The following is a 15,454-nucleotide window of genomic DNA, read 5'->3' on the forward strand; positions in this document are numbered from 1 at the left end:
TCCGCCGGCCCCTACCGTTTTTGTCGGGGGCGGGAGGTTGCGGTACCGGCCCGCAGACGGGCCTCTCTCCCGGGGGGAAGCTGCCGGCGAGGCGCTGCGGCTCCGTCGGCAACCGGAGCGGGCGGCCCCGCTCCTCCCACGAGGCCGCGGCACTGGCATGGGGCCCGGCCCGCGGCGGGACGCGCCTGCGCCGCGCTGCCGGAAGCGGCCGCCCGCGGCGGATGTTGACGCCGCGCGTCCCGCTGAGGAGAGGAGGGAGGGAAGGAGCGGGCGGCCCGCAGCCCCCGCCGCGGTAGGGCCCCGGGGAGGCGACGCGGGGGGGGGACGAAGCCGGGAGCGGGCGGTGAGGGGGGATTAGGCCTTGGCGGGGGGCCGGTCGGCGCGGGGACGGCGCGTCGCTCGGCGGAGTGCGGCTGGTGCGTTGCGGGCCCGTGTTACGGTATGTCGCGACAGGTAACACCTATCGCGGGGGTCCTAGCGCGGCAGAGCCCATGGCTGGGCAGTCAGGGCGGCCTGAGGGGCACAGCCACCGGGAGCCGGGGATTGCAGTGACTTGTCAGAAGTGTTTCAGTACGGGGCCAAAACACTGCTGAAGGGGGAGAGAATTTGTGCAGCGTGCCTTAATTTGTTAAAAAAAAATAATAATGCAGATCCCTGAGGAGAGCTCTGTAAAAATCTGGTTAACTTGGATTCGTTGAGATGTGGGTAAGGCTTATCTAATTTAAAGCATAATTAAAGCTCAAAAATAAACTGCGGAGGGTGGTGTAGTGTCTCCATCATTGGAGCCATTCAGATCGAACACGCATCTGACAGGAGTGCGGTGTATGGTGTAGGCGTCGGGGATTCTGTGCGAGTGCAGGGCTTGGTGGTCTCAGCGAGGTCTTTCTCACCTTTGCCTGGTTGCCCAAAGCCATTGCTGGGACTGTCCACCTTCTCCCGCCGTTGGATCTGTGTCTGTTTTGTGGAGGTTTTTTTTAGTGTGAGTAACATACCCGGCATTTAACAGCTGTGGGACAGTTTCTTGGAATTATAGAATGGTTTGGGCTGTAGATGGAAAGACCATCCAGTGCCACCCGCTGCCCTGGGCAGGGACACCTCCCACCAGACCAGGTTGCTCCAAGCCCCGTCCAACCTGGCCTTGAACACCTCCAGGGATGGGGCAGCCACAGCTTCTCTGGGCAACCCGGGCCAGGGGCTCACCACCCTCACAGCCAAGGATTTCTTCCTCAGATCTCATCTAAATCTCCCCTCTTTCAGTTTAAAACCGTTCCCCCTCTTCCCATGGCTCCCCTCCCTGATCCAGAGTCCCTCCCCAGCTTTCCTGGAGCCCCTTTAGGGACTGGAAGGGGCTCCAAGGTCTCCCGGGAGCCTTCTCTTCTCCAGGCTGAACCCCCCCAGCTCTCTCAGCCTGTCCTCCCAGCAGAGGGGCTCCAGCCCTCCCAGCATCTCCGGGGCCTCCCCTGGCCCTGCTCCAACAGCTCCGTGTCCTGCTGTTGGTGCACCAGATCCAGAAGCAGCGGTTTGTGTGGGGAGACTTGTCTTAGGCAGCCCAAAGGGACTTTGCCTGAAAAGCTGCAGGAGTTTTCACTTCTGTGACAACCATATTGTAGGAAGAGCTTTCAAATTTATTCCATAGTGGGTTGGTTTTTCGGTCATCCATTAACGTATTTATAGATAAGTGTGATTTTATTACAAAAGATAGAGACCTTGGCTTAAATTGGCAACTGAAACCATTACAAATTGCTCACAGCTGAGGAATCCCCATCTGAAACTTTCTTGACTGACGAGATAACTCTTCCACTGAAACATTGTCGTCAAAGAAACACCAGTGTGTGGTTTCTCTGTTTTTTTTTCCCCTCTGCTGGTTTTCAAAGCTTCGTGCTCTGCGTTGCTCTGTGCACATAGCACTGTACCGAAATGGCCGATGATAACGAAGACCTGCAGGCAGATGAAGAGCTCCCGGCTCCGGCTGAGGACAGCTTTGAGCAGCTGGAGAACGACAGCCCTGCCGAGCGCAGCGGGCACGTGGCAGTCACTGACGGACGCTGCATGTATGTCTGGGGAGGATATAAGGTACGCCGCGCTCCTTGTTAAGTAAGCCCTTCTGCCACCCATGGTGCTGGTAATTAGGTCCCATTAGTTTGTGAGCGACTCTGTAAAATTATCCCTCCCCTGGAAAAGAAAAGCTCCAGTTAACAAATTCGAATGTGACATTTCAGAGTTTGGAAATATTGAAATAAATCGTGAGCGTGGAACGCAGATCTTGGCAAACAGTAACTTTTGTGGGACACAGGGTGTATTTGCCTTTGTCAGCTCCTGTGTCTGTTGGAAGAGAAGGAAGCAGCATCTGATTGGAAACGCACAGCGTGTGCTTTTATTTATGGCGCTATCAGCACAGCTATCTGTTGCGTGTTAATGATCACAGGTTGGTTATTTATCACGCTGGGGTGTGTGTGCAGTGCAGGCAGAACCAGGTCATTTTACAACTTTGACAGGAATGAAGACGAATTCTCAGTGAACTTGGTAAATAAGTTGGGAGTTCAAGACAAAGCTTTGACGTATTGTTCTGGTGGTGTCATGCAGGTGGTGGGGGAATTAGAAAGGACATTTTGGCTCATTTATGCACCCTAATTACCCTGCTTGGGCTATGAAAAGGAGGTTTAACTACTGTTTTCCCCAGTCTCTGGCTCTGCTGGGAGCTTGTCTGGTCTCCAGCAAAAGCTAAAATAGGTTAATACCTGCTCTCCAAGGGCTGCTGAGCAGGGGAGAGGCTCTCCCAAGGGCTGCTGCCTTCTGCTCCGCGATTCGATCTCTGACGGGGTGCAAACATTCACCAGAGTCTGTAGTTCAATATGTCAAGCATCCTTCTGATGTTGCTTTTTCTTTTCTGACCTGTTGTGCAGAATGCCCAAGTTCGGGGATTTTACGACTTCTATCTGCCCAGGGATGAAATATGGATCTACAACATGGAAACTGGAAGATGGTACAGTAAATAATTAACTTAATTGTTGGTTTAGGTGAAAAAAAGGATAAATTCTTAAACTGGTATAGAAAGCATGTTCGGGGGCTGTAAACAGAGAGAGAGTTCCCTGATCTCTGTATTCCCACTTATCAAACTGTTGTGTAAATGTATAAAATTATTTCCAGAATGTAGGGGTTTTTTTTCTGTGAAAACAGCAAATACATTTTCACCGGGTGAAGTAGAAAGGGCAGCCCGTACAGGGAGTATGTGATCAACGGTGTGAAGTGTTTTGGGATGCCTGGCATAGAATACAGCATCTAAAAATTCTCATTACAGTGGTACTGAGTTTTTTTATTTGTTGTCTTTTTAAGAAGTTGTTTTTAAATGTTGATACAGCCAAAGAAGCTACTGTGTCATCTTAGACCATTGGGAGCCTGGAAGTTGTGTTAAAACCTGTATGCCTGAATTCCCAGTAGGGAATCTGGTGCTCTGGCTCTGTAGCTGGCTCAGGCCTTGTGCTGCAAAGCCAAATCCCCTCAACGCTCTGCAGAAATTGCAATTTCAGCAGTGCTTCCAGTTGTCATGGTGGTTAGGGAGAGCCTGGGCCACGGGCTGGAAGCTCATCTTTGTGATTATAATGTTTACAAACACTAAAAAATCCAGTGGCAGAATAGAAACCTCCAGTTTAGACAGGTGCGTCCTCTTTGCCCGAGGATCGTTCTGGGGATTTTGAACGTGAAAGGTGAACCAAACTCCTGAACTGGGCAGACGGGATTCCTCCCCGACAAAACATGTATTAATTAAATTGGCTTTTCCCCATCCCCCTCCGTTGTCCCAGGTTAGCGTTGTAAATTGTTAACCCTGCAAGGGTGTGAGGAACGCATTACTGAATGGTCCACGGTGACCTGTCGGAATTAAAGACATACTGGTAACGTTAATAAAATTCCTCTCCGGGTAAAATCATTATTGTTAATTTTTAGCAGCTAAAATATTTTACACCGTGCTTCTAGGAAGAAGAGTAAAACAGAGGGAGACGTTCCACCTTCCATGTCTGGAAGTTGTGCTGTGTGTGTAGACAGAGTGGTGTACCTCTTCGGAGGACACCATGCGCGTGGCAATACAAACAAGGTTAGTAATTTAAAGGTAAAACCCTTCTCACAAATAAGTTTCTCCTCGTTAGCTTTTGTTCCCGTTTTTTATAAACTTGAGGCGGCCTTTTCAGTTAATTAAAATCCATCCAAAGCAAGAAATGTATAATCTTAACAAATCACGGACACATTTTCTTCTGAATGACGGGACAGGTTGGATCTTGTTTCAGAGATTAAGCATTAGTGCCAGGGAACGCTGAACGTGCATCCAGTCACCGTGTCCTCCGTGGCTGCTGCAGCACCTATCTTCATCCGCTGGCTCTATCTCCGGTTCTTGGAAGCAGATAACCAGCGTTCTCATCCCGTCAGCAGCTTCCCCAGATGCAAACTAATTGGGGCCGCGTTCTTTTTGCACTTGCCTGAGAGGTTTTTAACTAACAAAACACAGATCTTTTTTTCCATGCAGGTGTTTAGCTGGCCGACTTTTCCCAGTTCGCTGTATTAATTTCTCTGCAGCGGGTCAGATAACGTGACGTTTTTAAAGGGGGTCAGCCTTCAGCTTGGCATCGTTTCACGTGGCGATTGTACTCTGGTATCTTTACACTGCTGAAGAAACACCATGACCTGTTAACTTGTTTTGGTCGCAGTTGTTCTTGAGCAATTCACCCTATAAATTATTATTGCATTGGTGCTTTTGTGTTTGCTTCTTTTGAAAGACGGGAATTTCCCGAGGTTGCTGAAATAATACCAGGAGGTGATTTGTAACTGCTTTGTGGTTGTTTGAAATGTTATTCTTCTCTGAAGTCTCTGATAATATTTTCTGATGTTCTCGAAGCGTGGTTTTAAATTAAGTAATTTTTTTTGGCCTCAATCTTAATATAAAGGGAAAGTAGCTTGATGCAATGCTTCGAACGGTCTGAAGCAAACTACATTTGTAAAGTGTGACTTGCTTCCTTCCTGCTGTGGTATTTGTACCTTTCAGCTAGTTTATGTATGTATATCTCTGTAATCTGTATATATTTCTATCTGTGTAAATAAGAAACACAGAGAAAGGATGATACTGTAAAAAACACTTTTTTTTTTTTTCTTAAACCAGATTTTTTTTTTTATTGTAAGGCAATTGCTACTTTGTACGCACCTTCATTGTATCCTGTTTCAGCTTTTGGATGGTAAAACTCAATGTCCATAGTCCTGTTAATTTTGTAAAAAAGCGTTTGGGGCTTGTGTCTGCAATAAGATAAGGATCTTTGGATCCGTATTTTGTTCCAAACATTGTCAGCTCTGTGCAGCTGGGAAAAGAACTTTTAAAGTATTTCTGTACCAATACACGCTAACCTGTTAATATTTTAACATTAGTCAGACTTAAGCTTTAAGCTAACTGTGTGGGTAAAAAGAAATCTTTTTATTTTCTACAGTTCTACATGTTAAATTCCAGATCCACGGACAAAGTGCTGCAGTGGGTCAGAGTAGAGTGTCAGGGGGTGCCCCCTTCATCAAAGGACAAACTTGGCGTTTGGGTTTACAAGAACAAGTAAGACTCCAGCAACCAAGTCAGCACAGTTGTCCTTGCGCGTGTGTTTGCTTTTAATCTTGCCATTGTTGTGTCTTTTTGTTTGAACAAGAGCCACAGGAGGACTTCTTGCCTGCAGCACCTACGTGCTTCGGGGAGATGCTGGATGTGTTCCCCAGCCAGCCTTTTAAAACCGCTCCCTCCTTTAACCATTGATAAGCCAAAAACCACACTCCCAGTTTGGGTCTATGCAAGCTGCAAAGTAATTTCTGTGAGTCACAATCCAAAGTGTAGGCTCGTGACAGGCCAGTCTTCCACCGTGTGTTCTCAGTACATTGCTCTAAGGGCACCGCATCGTGGTTGTTTGTATCAGCATCGTTCCTCTTGGCAGTTGCCTTGGGAATGATTCTTCACAGAACAATCCTGTGAAAGGTTCCTGGTGTCACGCAAAATGCAATCTTTTGGTCACGTCTTGTGGGACAGTTTGCATTTCTTTGGTAGTTGAAGAGCAGGAAGACAATCTTAAAATTGCGTGTGGCTTTTTCAGTCATGCACGTGCTTAATTTGGTATGTTTCGTGCTGGTTGCAGAAAACAAGGAATGTGTTAGTTGAACTGCCATTGATGTTATCTGATTTCATGTGTTGGGATAGTGTCCCAGAGGTGCCATTAGGCTTTTTGGCACTGCAAACCTTGGAAAAGATGAGGAAGACAAGGAGAAGGTGTTGAAGCCAGATGAGCTGGTGTGCCAAACATTGCTGTTGCCTTGCTCCCTGCTCCCCCGTTCAGTTCGTGTAGTGCTAGTCCCTTAAGCTGTGTGACGAGATCGTTTCAGCCTTGTGGCACTGGAGGATAGACGAGGAAAGCCCCTGTTGTCAGTAGATAGTCTCCTGCTTCCACAAGCTTGCTGTATCCCAGCTGCTTGGGAGGTTGGGGGTGGAAGTGTCTTATCTCAGGGGAGGGCAGGGACTTTTGGCTCTGTTCTTGGAGCTCTGCCCAGGGCTGGTTTCTCAGAAGGTTCCTGGCTTCCAGAGAACAGGACTCCAAAATGCTCTGGCACAGGTGACAGCTCAGATGGCCAGGATTGTCCCCTTGCAGGAGAAGCTGGAAGGGCTGATCCCCGCAGAGCAGGGCTCTCTCCGCAGGCTGTGGGCCAGGCGTTGGCGTGGGCAGTGCTGCTGGGGTACGTGATGCTGAGGGGAGTATCAGTGCCACCTCCTCAGGGGCTGAGGAGGTCCCATGCGAACGTGAGCTAATGGTCAGGGGCCTCTGGTTCTTCTTTGGTCACAACTGGCAAGGTTTACAGGTCCTTACTGTCTTGTCATGGCAGGGTTGGGGTTTACGCTGTGCCCTACAAAACCTTCCCTGGGGAGCACAGGCATCTCCTGCCCGTCAGCACAGCTGGTCTTGGCTGTATCTGCGGCCCTACTGAGGCCCAGGAAATCAGGGATGCCCTATGTCCCTGTGTTTGAGCTGCGTATGGTGGTTTTGGTGTATAATAATACTAGAGATGGCTGCTGCTTTGTCTGTTACATGGAGAGAAAGCTCACTGTTACGATATTTGCTGCAGAGACTCATGAAAGATAGGAAATCGCCCGTGGTGCTAGTTTTCAGGCTCTTGATGTGGAGAGAAAGCTTATTGCTATGACACTTGATGTGGTCAGTTTAGATGTAAATCTGTGTGAGGCTGGAGTTGTGGCTGGTTAGTTAGGTGGTGTACGTTGTTTTCTGTTACTTCATAATTAAATAAGGATTTCTGGCAAAACCGTGCCATTAGTTTCTAATATGTGCTTAAAAACCCAGACATAAAGGTAAATGACATTTTAGAAACCAAAAGGAACAGTAAAACCAGATGAGATAGTAACTGTTCTTCAGGCTTTGAAACAAAATGCAGCAAGTACAAAGGAAAATGTCCTTCTCCCCCTAAAAAAACCTAAAAACTGGGGAAAAACTTCCCAGGCGGCTTCATTGGTAGCAGGTCTGCTGCATGTAGGGTCCCTTGGGCCCCTCTTGCCCTGCCCTGCCCTGCCCTGCCAAGCACACAGCCCCACGGCGGCTGTGCCCAGCTTGTAATGCTTTGCTTTTGCTTCTTACAAACATTTTGGGCTCAGGGAAAACAGGCAGAGGGATTGGAAAGGGTGGAGTTGGGAAACCTCAGGAATAAGCGCCTGTAGCTGCTGTGCGGGAGCCCTGGGTAGCAAAGGAGGCAGGAGGCCTGGCAGCCTCACGTGTTTGGAACCAGAGCAAAGCTGGGAAGCCTGAGGCCTGGGAAACAGCGACAGAGGGATTTCACGTGGGTGGTGGGGTCGATTAGGCAAGAAATGGGGCCCCACACCTGGAAAATTTGCGTTGTAGACATATTGGAAGTAATGAAGCCAAAGGAGCTTCCCTGGTTTTCCTGTCTTCTGTTTGAGCACAGCCTTTGCAGAACTTTAATTTGTAGCAACAGATGCGATAGCATTTCTAACAGATCTTGATGCGTGTTTTCTTTCAGGCTAATATTTTTTGGAGGCTATGGTTATTTTCCCGAAGGGAAGCAACGGGGAACTTTTGAATTTGATGAAACCTCTTTTTGGGTAAGTAAACCTGGAAGTAATTTCTATTTAAACTTTAGTATTTAATTAGTGCTTGTTAAAACTTGTTGCTTGTTTAATATTTTTAAAGAATTCAGGTCTTCCTAGAGGGTGGAATGACCATGTGCACGTTCTGGACACTGAAACTTTTACTTGGAGCCAGCCTATAACTACGGTAATTATGTGTTTTATGTCAGTTAATTAAGTTAGAGCTCTTAAGGAATATGTGCACTGTGTGCCATATCTCCTGTAGCATCCTATGAAAATCAGCGTGACTCTTGCTAGGCCCGGGTTCACTGCTTTAATTGGTGTCGAGTTCGAGGCGGGTGCTGATGAAACGGCCTCCCTGTGTAGCTGTGTGGGGACAGCGGTGGCCTGTCCCAGCAGCGGTGGCTTTGGGCCCCAGATATTTGGAGGGCTGGGACAACTTGCAGTGTGAAGCTGTCTGAGCCTGTTTGTGTCTCATACGGGGCCCTGTCTCTAGTCTGTATCTCCCCGGCATTATTTTAGAAGATGCGGTTAACCATTTGCGAGCAAGGAGCATGGAAATTCACCCAAAATACATTTTCCTGCTTTCCTGCTCCATCCTTGCTTACACGTCACCAGTCTTTAACTGCTGTTTAGTTGTCAGGTGCTCTGTGGTCCTGCCTTTTTCAGGGTATAAATCAGTCCCTAAATGCCAGGAGTTAGAAAAGAGCTCTCTGAAACACCTCGTGCTCGCTAGCAGGAGGACATCAGAAATGCCCATCAGGGTCGTGGGACTGAGACTCCCCAAATGGACCTGTGGAGTGGTGGGGGTCATGTCTTCTTGTCTCAGTGGTGCTCGCCCAGTGTGTTGTCTCCACGGGGTGAATCCCAGGCCGCTGGCTCTCGCTGTGGCTGGCGGGAAGCACCGTGTCTGCAACTCTGCTGGTTCCTGCTCTTCTGGCTTCCTCCTGGGACATGCTGGGTCTGTCTGGTCCCGCCAGGGACCAGAAGCTCAAGGACGCTGTGCCAGGGCTCTCCTCCCTCTTGGAGCTGTCCTCATTCCCTCTACCCTGCTCTCTTGCCACCAAAGTGTGACTGTTAATTTCTCTCCTGTATCCGGACTGTGTGAGGTCTCATTAGTGCGTGTGTTTGCAGTCTTACCTACAACATGCTTGTAGGGGAAGGACTGTTGGTAGAACAAGCCTTGGAAACATCCCCTCAAAATAATTACCTGATGCCTCTTCAGTAGCATTCTTGAGGCCACTTAAACTGAATTTAAACCATTCATTTGCCTAAGTCCTCTCTGCTCTCCAAAAATGGGAAACTTGCCTTTTATTTTGCTGTCTTTTTCTCTTAATCTCTTTTTTTTTTTTCCCGTTGACTTGCTTGCTTTCATGCTTCAGTGGCGTTGTGCTCACGGGGAGCTCAGGGAAATGCAATGTAGGGTTTCCTGTCATTCTCGCTGTAGCGTGGCAGTTTGGTACGTTCCGCTTGGGTGCTGAATTGCGCTCAAAACAAAACGCTCAGTAATAGCAAATGTACACCATTTGAAGTGTCACAGAAGTATTCAGGAACAGGGAAATGGAGGGATACTGCCACAGAATTGGAGGAAATTAAATTTGAGATAAGTAATTCCTTAGTCAGATTACCAAAGAATTGCTTTGTCTTGCTACATACAGATCCCAAATATTTCAGAAGCAACTCAAGAAAAATACTGTTTAATGATTTCTTATGTCACCATCTCATTTATAGTCTGAGGTCTTCTGTGACTGTCTGAACCCTCTTCTAAAAGCAAAATTTATACCTTGGTATTTAAAGAGGGGAAAAAAATATATCCCATTTTTAATGAGTTTTCTGATCTCCCATCCATCAAAAAAAGGAAGTTTCTGCACACAGAATGACTTACTGGATGTTTTTTCACTCTCTGTTCCTTGTTGGCCTTAAATCTGACTGTAGTTCAACCTTTCGTCTCCTCGGGTGCCTGGTTTGTGGCAGTTGCTTTGCCTTGAGTGCCGTGTCGGGGTGAGCTCTCCCGGGAGGAGCCCGGTCCCTGCTGTTGCCTCCCGGGGTCCCTGGCGTGGCCGCAGCTGCGTGTGCGTGATGGGCATCTTCAGCCCAGCTCCACTTCACCTGCTGCAGGTTTCTGGCAAAGCAGCATTGTCTTGTTAATGTAACAAATAAACTTACCACCTTATTTCACGTTTTCTTTTTCCCAGGGTAAAACTCCGTCACCGCGAGCAGCTCACGCCTGTGCTACGGTTGGGAACAGAGGCTACGTGTTTGGTGGCAGATACAGAGTAAGCCCCAGCCCACTTTAACGAGGTGTTACCAAAACCTAAACAAAACCATTTCAACCATGGTCTGCTTTATTGTAGGAGTCCAGAATGAATGATCTTTACTATCTGAATCTGGATACGTGGGAGTGGAATGAAATGTAAGTACCAAAATTCGAGTTCTTTTGTTTGTAAAGCAATATGAAGATTTATTCACTTCTAATAATTCTAGCGAAAATTGGTAAACTCCAGCAAGTACGTACGCTCAAGTAGAACTGATCCTCCTGAGCAGTTGCTGACTCTTGCCGTCTGGCTTTTTAAAATATTGGTAGGAGTAAAATTCTTTTGCTGTGTCTAAAGAAATTAAACTTGCTGTTGGCTCATGAGCTATGTGCAGTGTGAATCTGCGTGCTTCAAATATCTGAAAAATAATCCGAGCGGAAAAGAGCAGCAGTGTTTTATTGTTGCGCACGTGTAATTTGCGGTGCTTTTATTGAAATACAGAATCACGCAAGGCATGTGCCCAGTTGGCCGATCGTGGCATTCTTTAACACCAATTTCCTCTGATCACCTCTTTCTCTTCGGAGGATTCACCACCGACAAGCAGCCATTAAGTAAGTCATTCCAAAAGGATTTCGTGTAGTCTTTGTGTTCTTAAAACAGCTGTGCACGGAAGCTTGAATTACTGCCTCGTCACCTCAAATTCTTTCTAAATTCCTTCCATGCACTTGTGATCCAGCTCCTCATGGTCAACGTCTCATTTCACAGAGCAGGAGTCACTGAGTGTGTTGAGACACTATTATTTATATAAATTAATCTGCTCTAAAAATGTTTCTAATGCAAATTGCAATTAGTAAGAGCTTTGCAATTCTCCATCTTTCCCTTCTGACTTCGCTCCCATAAACTATTATGAAACGCCTGTTTTCAAATAGGCAGCCCAAAGTTTTGTAGAGTATTCCCTAAAAAAATTGATTTTTTGAAGAACAAAAACGGACTTGGTGAACCGGAGTAGCTGGGTATTGCAGCAAACGTGAAAAAACTAAGAGAATACTGTTTGTATTTGGGGTTTTGCTTGTTTTCAGGTGATGCTTGGATTTATTGTATCAGCAAGAACGAGTGGATACAGTTTGAGCACAACTATTCGGAAAAACCAAGGTAGGGCAGACGCTTTCCTGGGAACTTATCAAAAAGAGTGAGGAAGCTTTTCGTGTTGGCACTCAGAGAGGGGACACGTGCTCCCCTTCACAGCACTCGTTTTTCTTAACAATACAGAACTAATGCTTGCTCCTGCCCCAGAAACACAGGTGTACGGAATGTACGCACAAAATGGGAGATGAATACAAACCGCGGTGGGACCGGGCTGGAGGCAGCGTGTAGCTCAGGGGTGGTGAAACAGGAGGAAAGGCAGGGGTTTGGGGTTTGCTCTGAGCTGCGAGTGCCAGCGCCAGCGCTAACTGGAACCTGTGCGTTCTTGCTCTGCCGGCAAACTGGATGCAGGCAGGTGTCACCGTTTGGCGCGTCCTCGCGGGTGGCTAATCCTGTGCACACCCAGCATAGTTTTGTCTTCCTGCCGAGTAAATTGGAGATGATGACCTGCAATTTAAAAGCATCAAAACTGCTTTGATGCATGTATATGGCATTGAAAACACTCATGTCATGTGAGTTACCGTGATCCATCTTGTCTGGGGAAGTGTTCTGGGCCGAGGGTAAATGAGTTAAAGCAGCGATGCTTCATGGCCTGCCCTTTGGTGGGGGTGAGCAGGGGTCTGTATCCTGGGGCAGTAACAGGCTGCGTTGCTGCCCCCCACCCACTTTTCCCCCCCTTTGGAGCAGCAGGACGGTGCCGTGTTGTTGCTGAACGCACGCGTGACATCCGTTGTTTCCCCAAGTCTTAGGAGAGCAATACCAAATCCAACTGACAGTGTTCCTTCAAGTCTTTTGACTCAAGTGGGACATGAAAATAAAGTTTGCGGGTTTCACAGATGCCTGCACTCACAGGCAGCGTGCGCTCAGCCCCGCTCCAACTGGGACACCATACACAGCCCATGGGTTTGGTGACCCGTTTTCCTTCTCTGGACACAAACTCCTGTTGAATTAGTCACGTCTACAGCATACTGGTGGAAGGGCAAACTTCCATGTGTTAACTTTAAATACAAATCCTAAACGTACATTATTGGGCGGGGTGGTTTTTTGCTTTAACGCAGTGCTGACTTCTGTTTCTAGGCTGTGGCATACTGCTTGTGCAAGCGAAGAGGGAGAGGTGATCGTCTTTGGGGGCTGTGCCAACAACTTACTTGCCCATTCTAAAGCTGTAAGTTTATTTCAAGCTTTCCCTTCCTGCGCAGCCCGGCCCTTCCTGCAGGGGCCGTGGTGCCTCATCACTCTGACGGGTGTGAAACGCTTGTGTGATCTCGTGAGGGCCGGCAAAGGTGCATAAACAAAGCTTGGAGGGGAAATACCTTGCTGCTTTTCTGGAAACCAGGTCATTATTCATTATTTAAACAAACAAACTCCCTCACACACATGTTTCACTTGAAGCCTGTTTGTATCTCCCAACTATTTCTTTAGCTTTGCCCTGTGCCTTCTCATCAGTGTTTTTTGGGGAGCCTCTCCCAGAGTAATTTCTTCACTGCGCTGCCTGCAGGGCGTCCCGGTGAGAACAGGCTGAGCTGAGAGGGGCTCTTCAGCCGGGACGGGGGTAAAAACACCAGTTGGCTGGAAAGGGAGACCGGGAACAAGCACCTTCTAGTGTAAGAACCAGTGGGCGTCAGCTGGAGCGAGTATTGGCAAACAAGAGTGGTGTAACGCTGCTTCATGCACCGGCAGCTCGGCTCGAGCAGATAATACGTTCACGTGCATTCAAGGAGCAGGCATAACCATTTAAAAATACATAAGAAACATTGATTGCTGTTAAATACCTCCAGGGATGGTGACTCCACCCCTTCCCTGGGCAGCCTGTTCCAATGTTTGACAACCCTTTTAGCGATCTTTTTTCCTAATATCCATCCTAAACCTCCCCTGGCGCAACTCGAGGCCATTCCCCGGTGGCTGTCTGAACAGTAGTTCCCTGAGTGCCCGTAACTTCCCCTGTTGTAGGATTGCGTGAGCGATTCTGCATTCGGCTTGTCTGCTGCCTTTGTGATGAAGTTCATTTTGCTCCCCTCCAGAGCTGTGCCGATGGCCTTCCTTTCCAGGGGCTGTTTGCGTGACCGTGGCTAGTTTGGCTTCTGCTGTAATAATGTGAATCCATGTAACCAAACTGCTTTTCTCTCTCTCTCCCTCCCCACCAGGCTCACAGCAACGAAATACTTGTGTTTTCTCTACAACCAAGGTCTCTCGTAAGGTAAGAAAGCAAGACTTTGCCATTAAATTCTCGTGGCTCCATCTAAGGTAGTACAGGGTTACCGCCAGATCTGTTTCTTATGTTCTTAAAACACTTGAAACCATCTCTTCCCCTAAAGACTGTTGAAAGAACAGCAGCCAATTTTGAGAGGACAGAGTGAGATTCCTTTCAGAAATGCATTTGGCACTGACAATGAGAACAAGCCCTCACTGAAGAGCTGTAAAGAATGAGCTTACCTTGCAAGCCCTCCTTCATCCTCGTGCTAATTCCGGCCGTTTCCCTCTCCCCAAGGCTGTGCCTGGAAGCCGTCATTTGCTTTAAGGAGATGTTGGCCAGTTCCTGGAATTGTCTCCCCAAGCACTTGCTGCACAGCGTCAATCAGCGCTTCGGAAGCAACAACACCTCGGGCTCCTGAGCCCTGCCCTCCGCAGCCATCTCCCACCGAGCCGTGCGTGGATGAGCAGTTCCAAGATGTAATAATCTTACCAAGTGTGGCAAACATCCAACTTGTATAGGTTAAATATCTGTATCGTCGTAGGTAGTTGCTTCTTGCCTTTAAGTTGCATGTGAATGGCCTAGAGAGAACCTATTTTTGTGTAAAGATGTTTGCAATAAATGTATTTAATGCAAGTGGAGATGTATCCTCTGCTTAAGCTAAAACTAGGTCTGGGGTTTGTCCACCTTGAGGTAGGCGTGCGGGCCGGCTCCAAGCGGGCGGTTGGGGGCGGGGGACGCGTGGAAATCCTTGTGGAGGCCCCAGGCAAGAACCTGAGGACTCCAGTGGCTGTACAGGAAAACAGAGGCACACCGTGACTGTTGAAGAGGAGAGTGCTTTAGCCTAGGCTGAAGACTGCTGCGAGGGGTGAGCAGTCCTGTGTTAAGTCTACAGCGTTAGGAAATCGCTTAATGTTTTGCCACAAATGCTTAAGGGCAGAGAAACGGGATTTGGAAAAAAACTGTACGTTGTCAGAGTTGATAAAACTGTCGTAAAATTCGTCAGCCGTTAAAGCACCACTGCTCTCTGCTTGGTTGTAGTTTTGTTTTTTTGGAACTCTTCTATGTTGTGTAACTTCAATTGTGAACCTTAGGTAGCAGATATTCTGCCCTGAGAAGTGTAAGTGAAAGTGCTTGAGCCTGTTACCAGCCCTGTCGGTAACCTGCGGAGCTACAGCTGGAGCAGCCCGAAGGACTTCGGCGTGGTGGAGGTACAGCAGAGGGGCGGTGGGATGGGGCAGTGCCTGCCTTCGCTGACTCGGCTCCATCCGTCAGCAGCCCCAGCAGGTGACATCGGGGACAAGGAACAAGCTGTGCTGCTTGGGGGGGGGGAAAGGGGTGAAATCATGTTTAAGCTGTCCTCAAAAAAAAAAAAAATTAAAAACTTTGACTTCTAGAAGAAAATAATTCCTGTATTGTAATTCCTGCGTGAGCTTTAGCTACAGGTTTAGTAAGTGCTCGGGGCGGCGCAGACAGTCAGAGCGGAACTGTGGTTTCACACGGAACGGTTCGGGTTGGAAGGGACCTTAGAGATCATCTAGTTCCAAGCCCCTGCCCTGGGCAGGGACACCTCCCACTAGACAAGGTGCTGATACAGCACATGGGGGCTTATTCTGACCCTCCAGCACCTTCCTTGCCTGTTCCTCGCCTCCGCAGGGCTAATAATTCCACGGCACAGTGTGACCGCGCTGGTGGGAGCGGGCGCTCTGGAGTGCTGGGACTGCACCTTCCAGCTCCTGGCAGCCC

At 48.2% G+C, this 15,454-nt stretch overlaps 1 protein-coding gene across 5 annotated transcripts; it reads left to right on the plus strand.

Annotated features, from left to right (window-relative positions):
- The first annotated feature begins 193 nt into the window (after positions 1-193).
- On the plus strand, positions 194-15,061 carry KLHDC2 (kelch domain containing 2). 5 transcript variants are annotated; one of them, XR_008466172.1, is made up of 15 exons: positions 213-292; positions 1,906-2,073; positions 2,904-2,983; positions 3,973-4,090; positions 5,466-5,581; positions 8,053-8,134; positions 8,223-8,306; positions 10,315-10,395; positions 10,474-10,532; positions 10,876-10,985; positions 11,454-11,526; positions 12,595-12,682; positions 13,662-13,714; positions 14,006-14,187; positions 14,803-15,061. XR_008466172.1 is itself a non-coding variant. In XM_054200077.1 (14 exons), exons 2-14 carry the CDS (start codon positions 1,918-1,920, stop codon positions 14,127-14,129), a joined length of 1,224 nt encoding a protein of 407 aa, XP_054056052.1. In that variant the 5' UTR covers positions 194-292; positions 1,875-1,917; the 3' UTR covers positions 14,130-14,344. The 5 variants fall into 5 exon arrangements, 4 of the variants coding, with proteins under 4 accessions (XP_054056052.1, XP_054056048.1, XP_054056049.1 ...); XM_054200077.1 differs by lacking the exon at positions 14,803-15,061 and having other exon boundaries at positions 194-292; positions 1,875-2,073; positions 14,006-14,344; XM_054200073.1 differs by lacking the exon at positions 14,803-15,061 and having other exon boundaries at positions 14,006-14,344.
- The last annotated feature ends 393 nt before the right edge of the window (positions 15,062-15,454 follow it).

This window comes from Rissa tridactyla, chromosome 4 (genome assembly GCF_028500815.1).
Source record: "Rissa tridactyla isolate bRisTri1 chromosome 4, bRisTri1.patW.cur.20221130, whole genome shotgun sequence".
Classification (NCBI taxonomy): domain Eukaryota; kingdom Metazoa; phylum Chordata; class Aves; order Charadriiformes; family Laridae; genus Rissa; species Rissa tridactyla.

Bases quoted from the DNA above. Each gene is read 5' to 3' on its own strand.
- KLHDC2 (XM_054200077.1), top strand. From the start codon at position 1,918: ATGGCCGATGATAACGAAGACCTGCAGGCAGATGAAGAGCTCCCGGCT. The intron at 8,135-8,222 runs GTAAGTAAACCT...ATATTTTTAAAG, and splicing joins TTGATGAAACCTCTTTTTGG to AATTCAGGTCTTCCTAGAGG. The intron at 10,533-10,875 runs GTAAGTACCAAA...ATTGAAATACAG, and splicing joins ACGTGGGAGTGGAATGAAAT to AATCACGCAAGGCATGTGCC.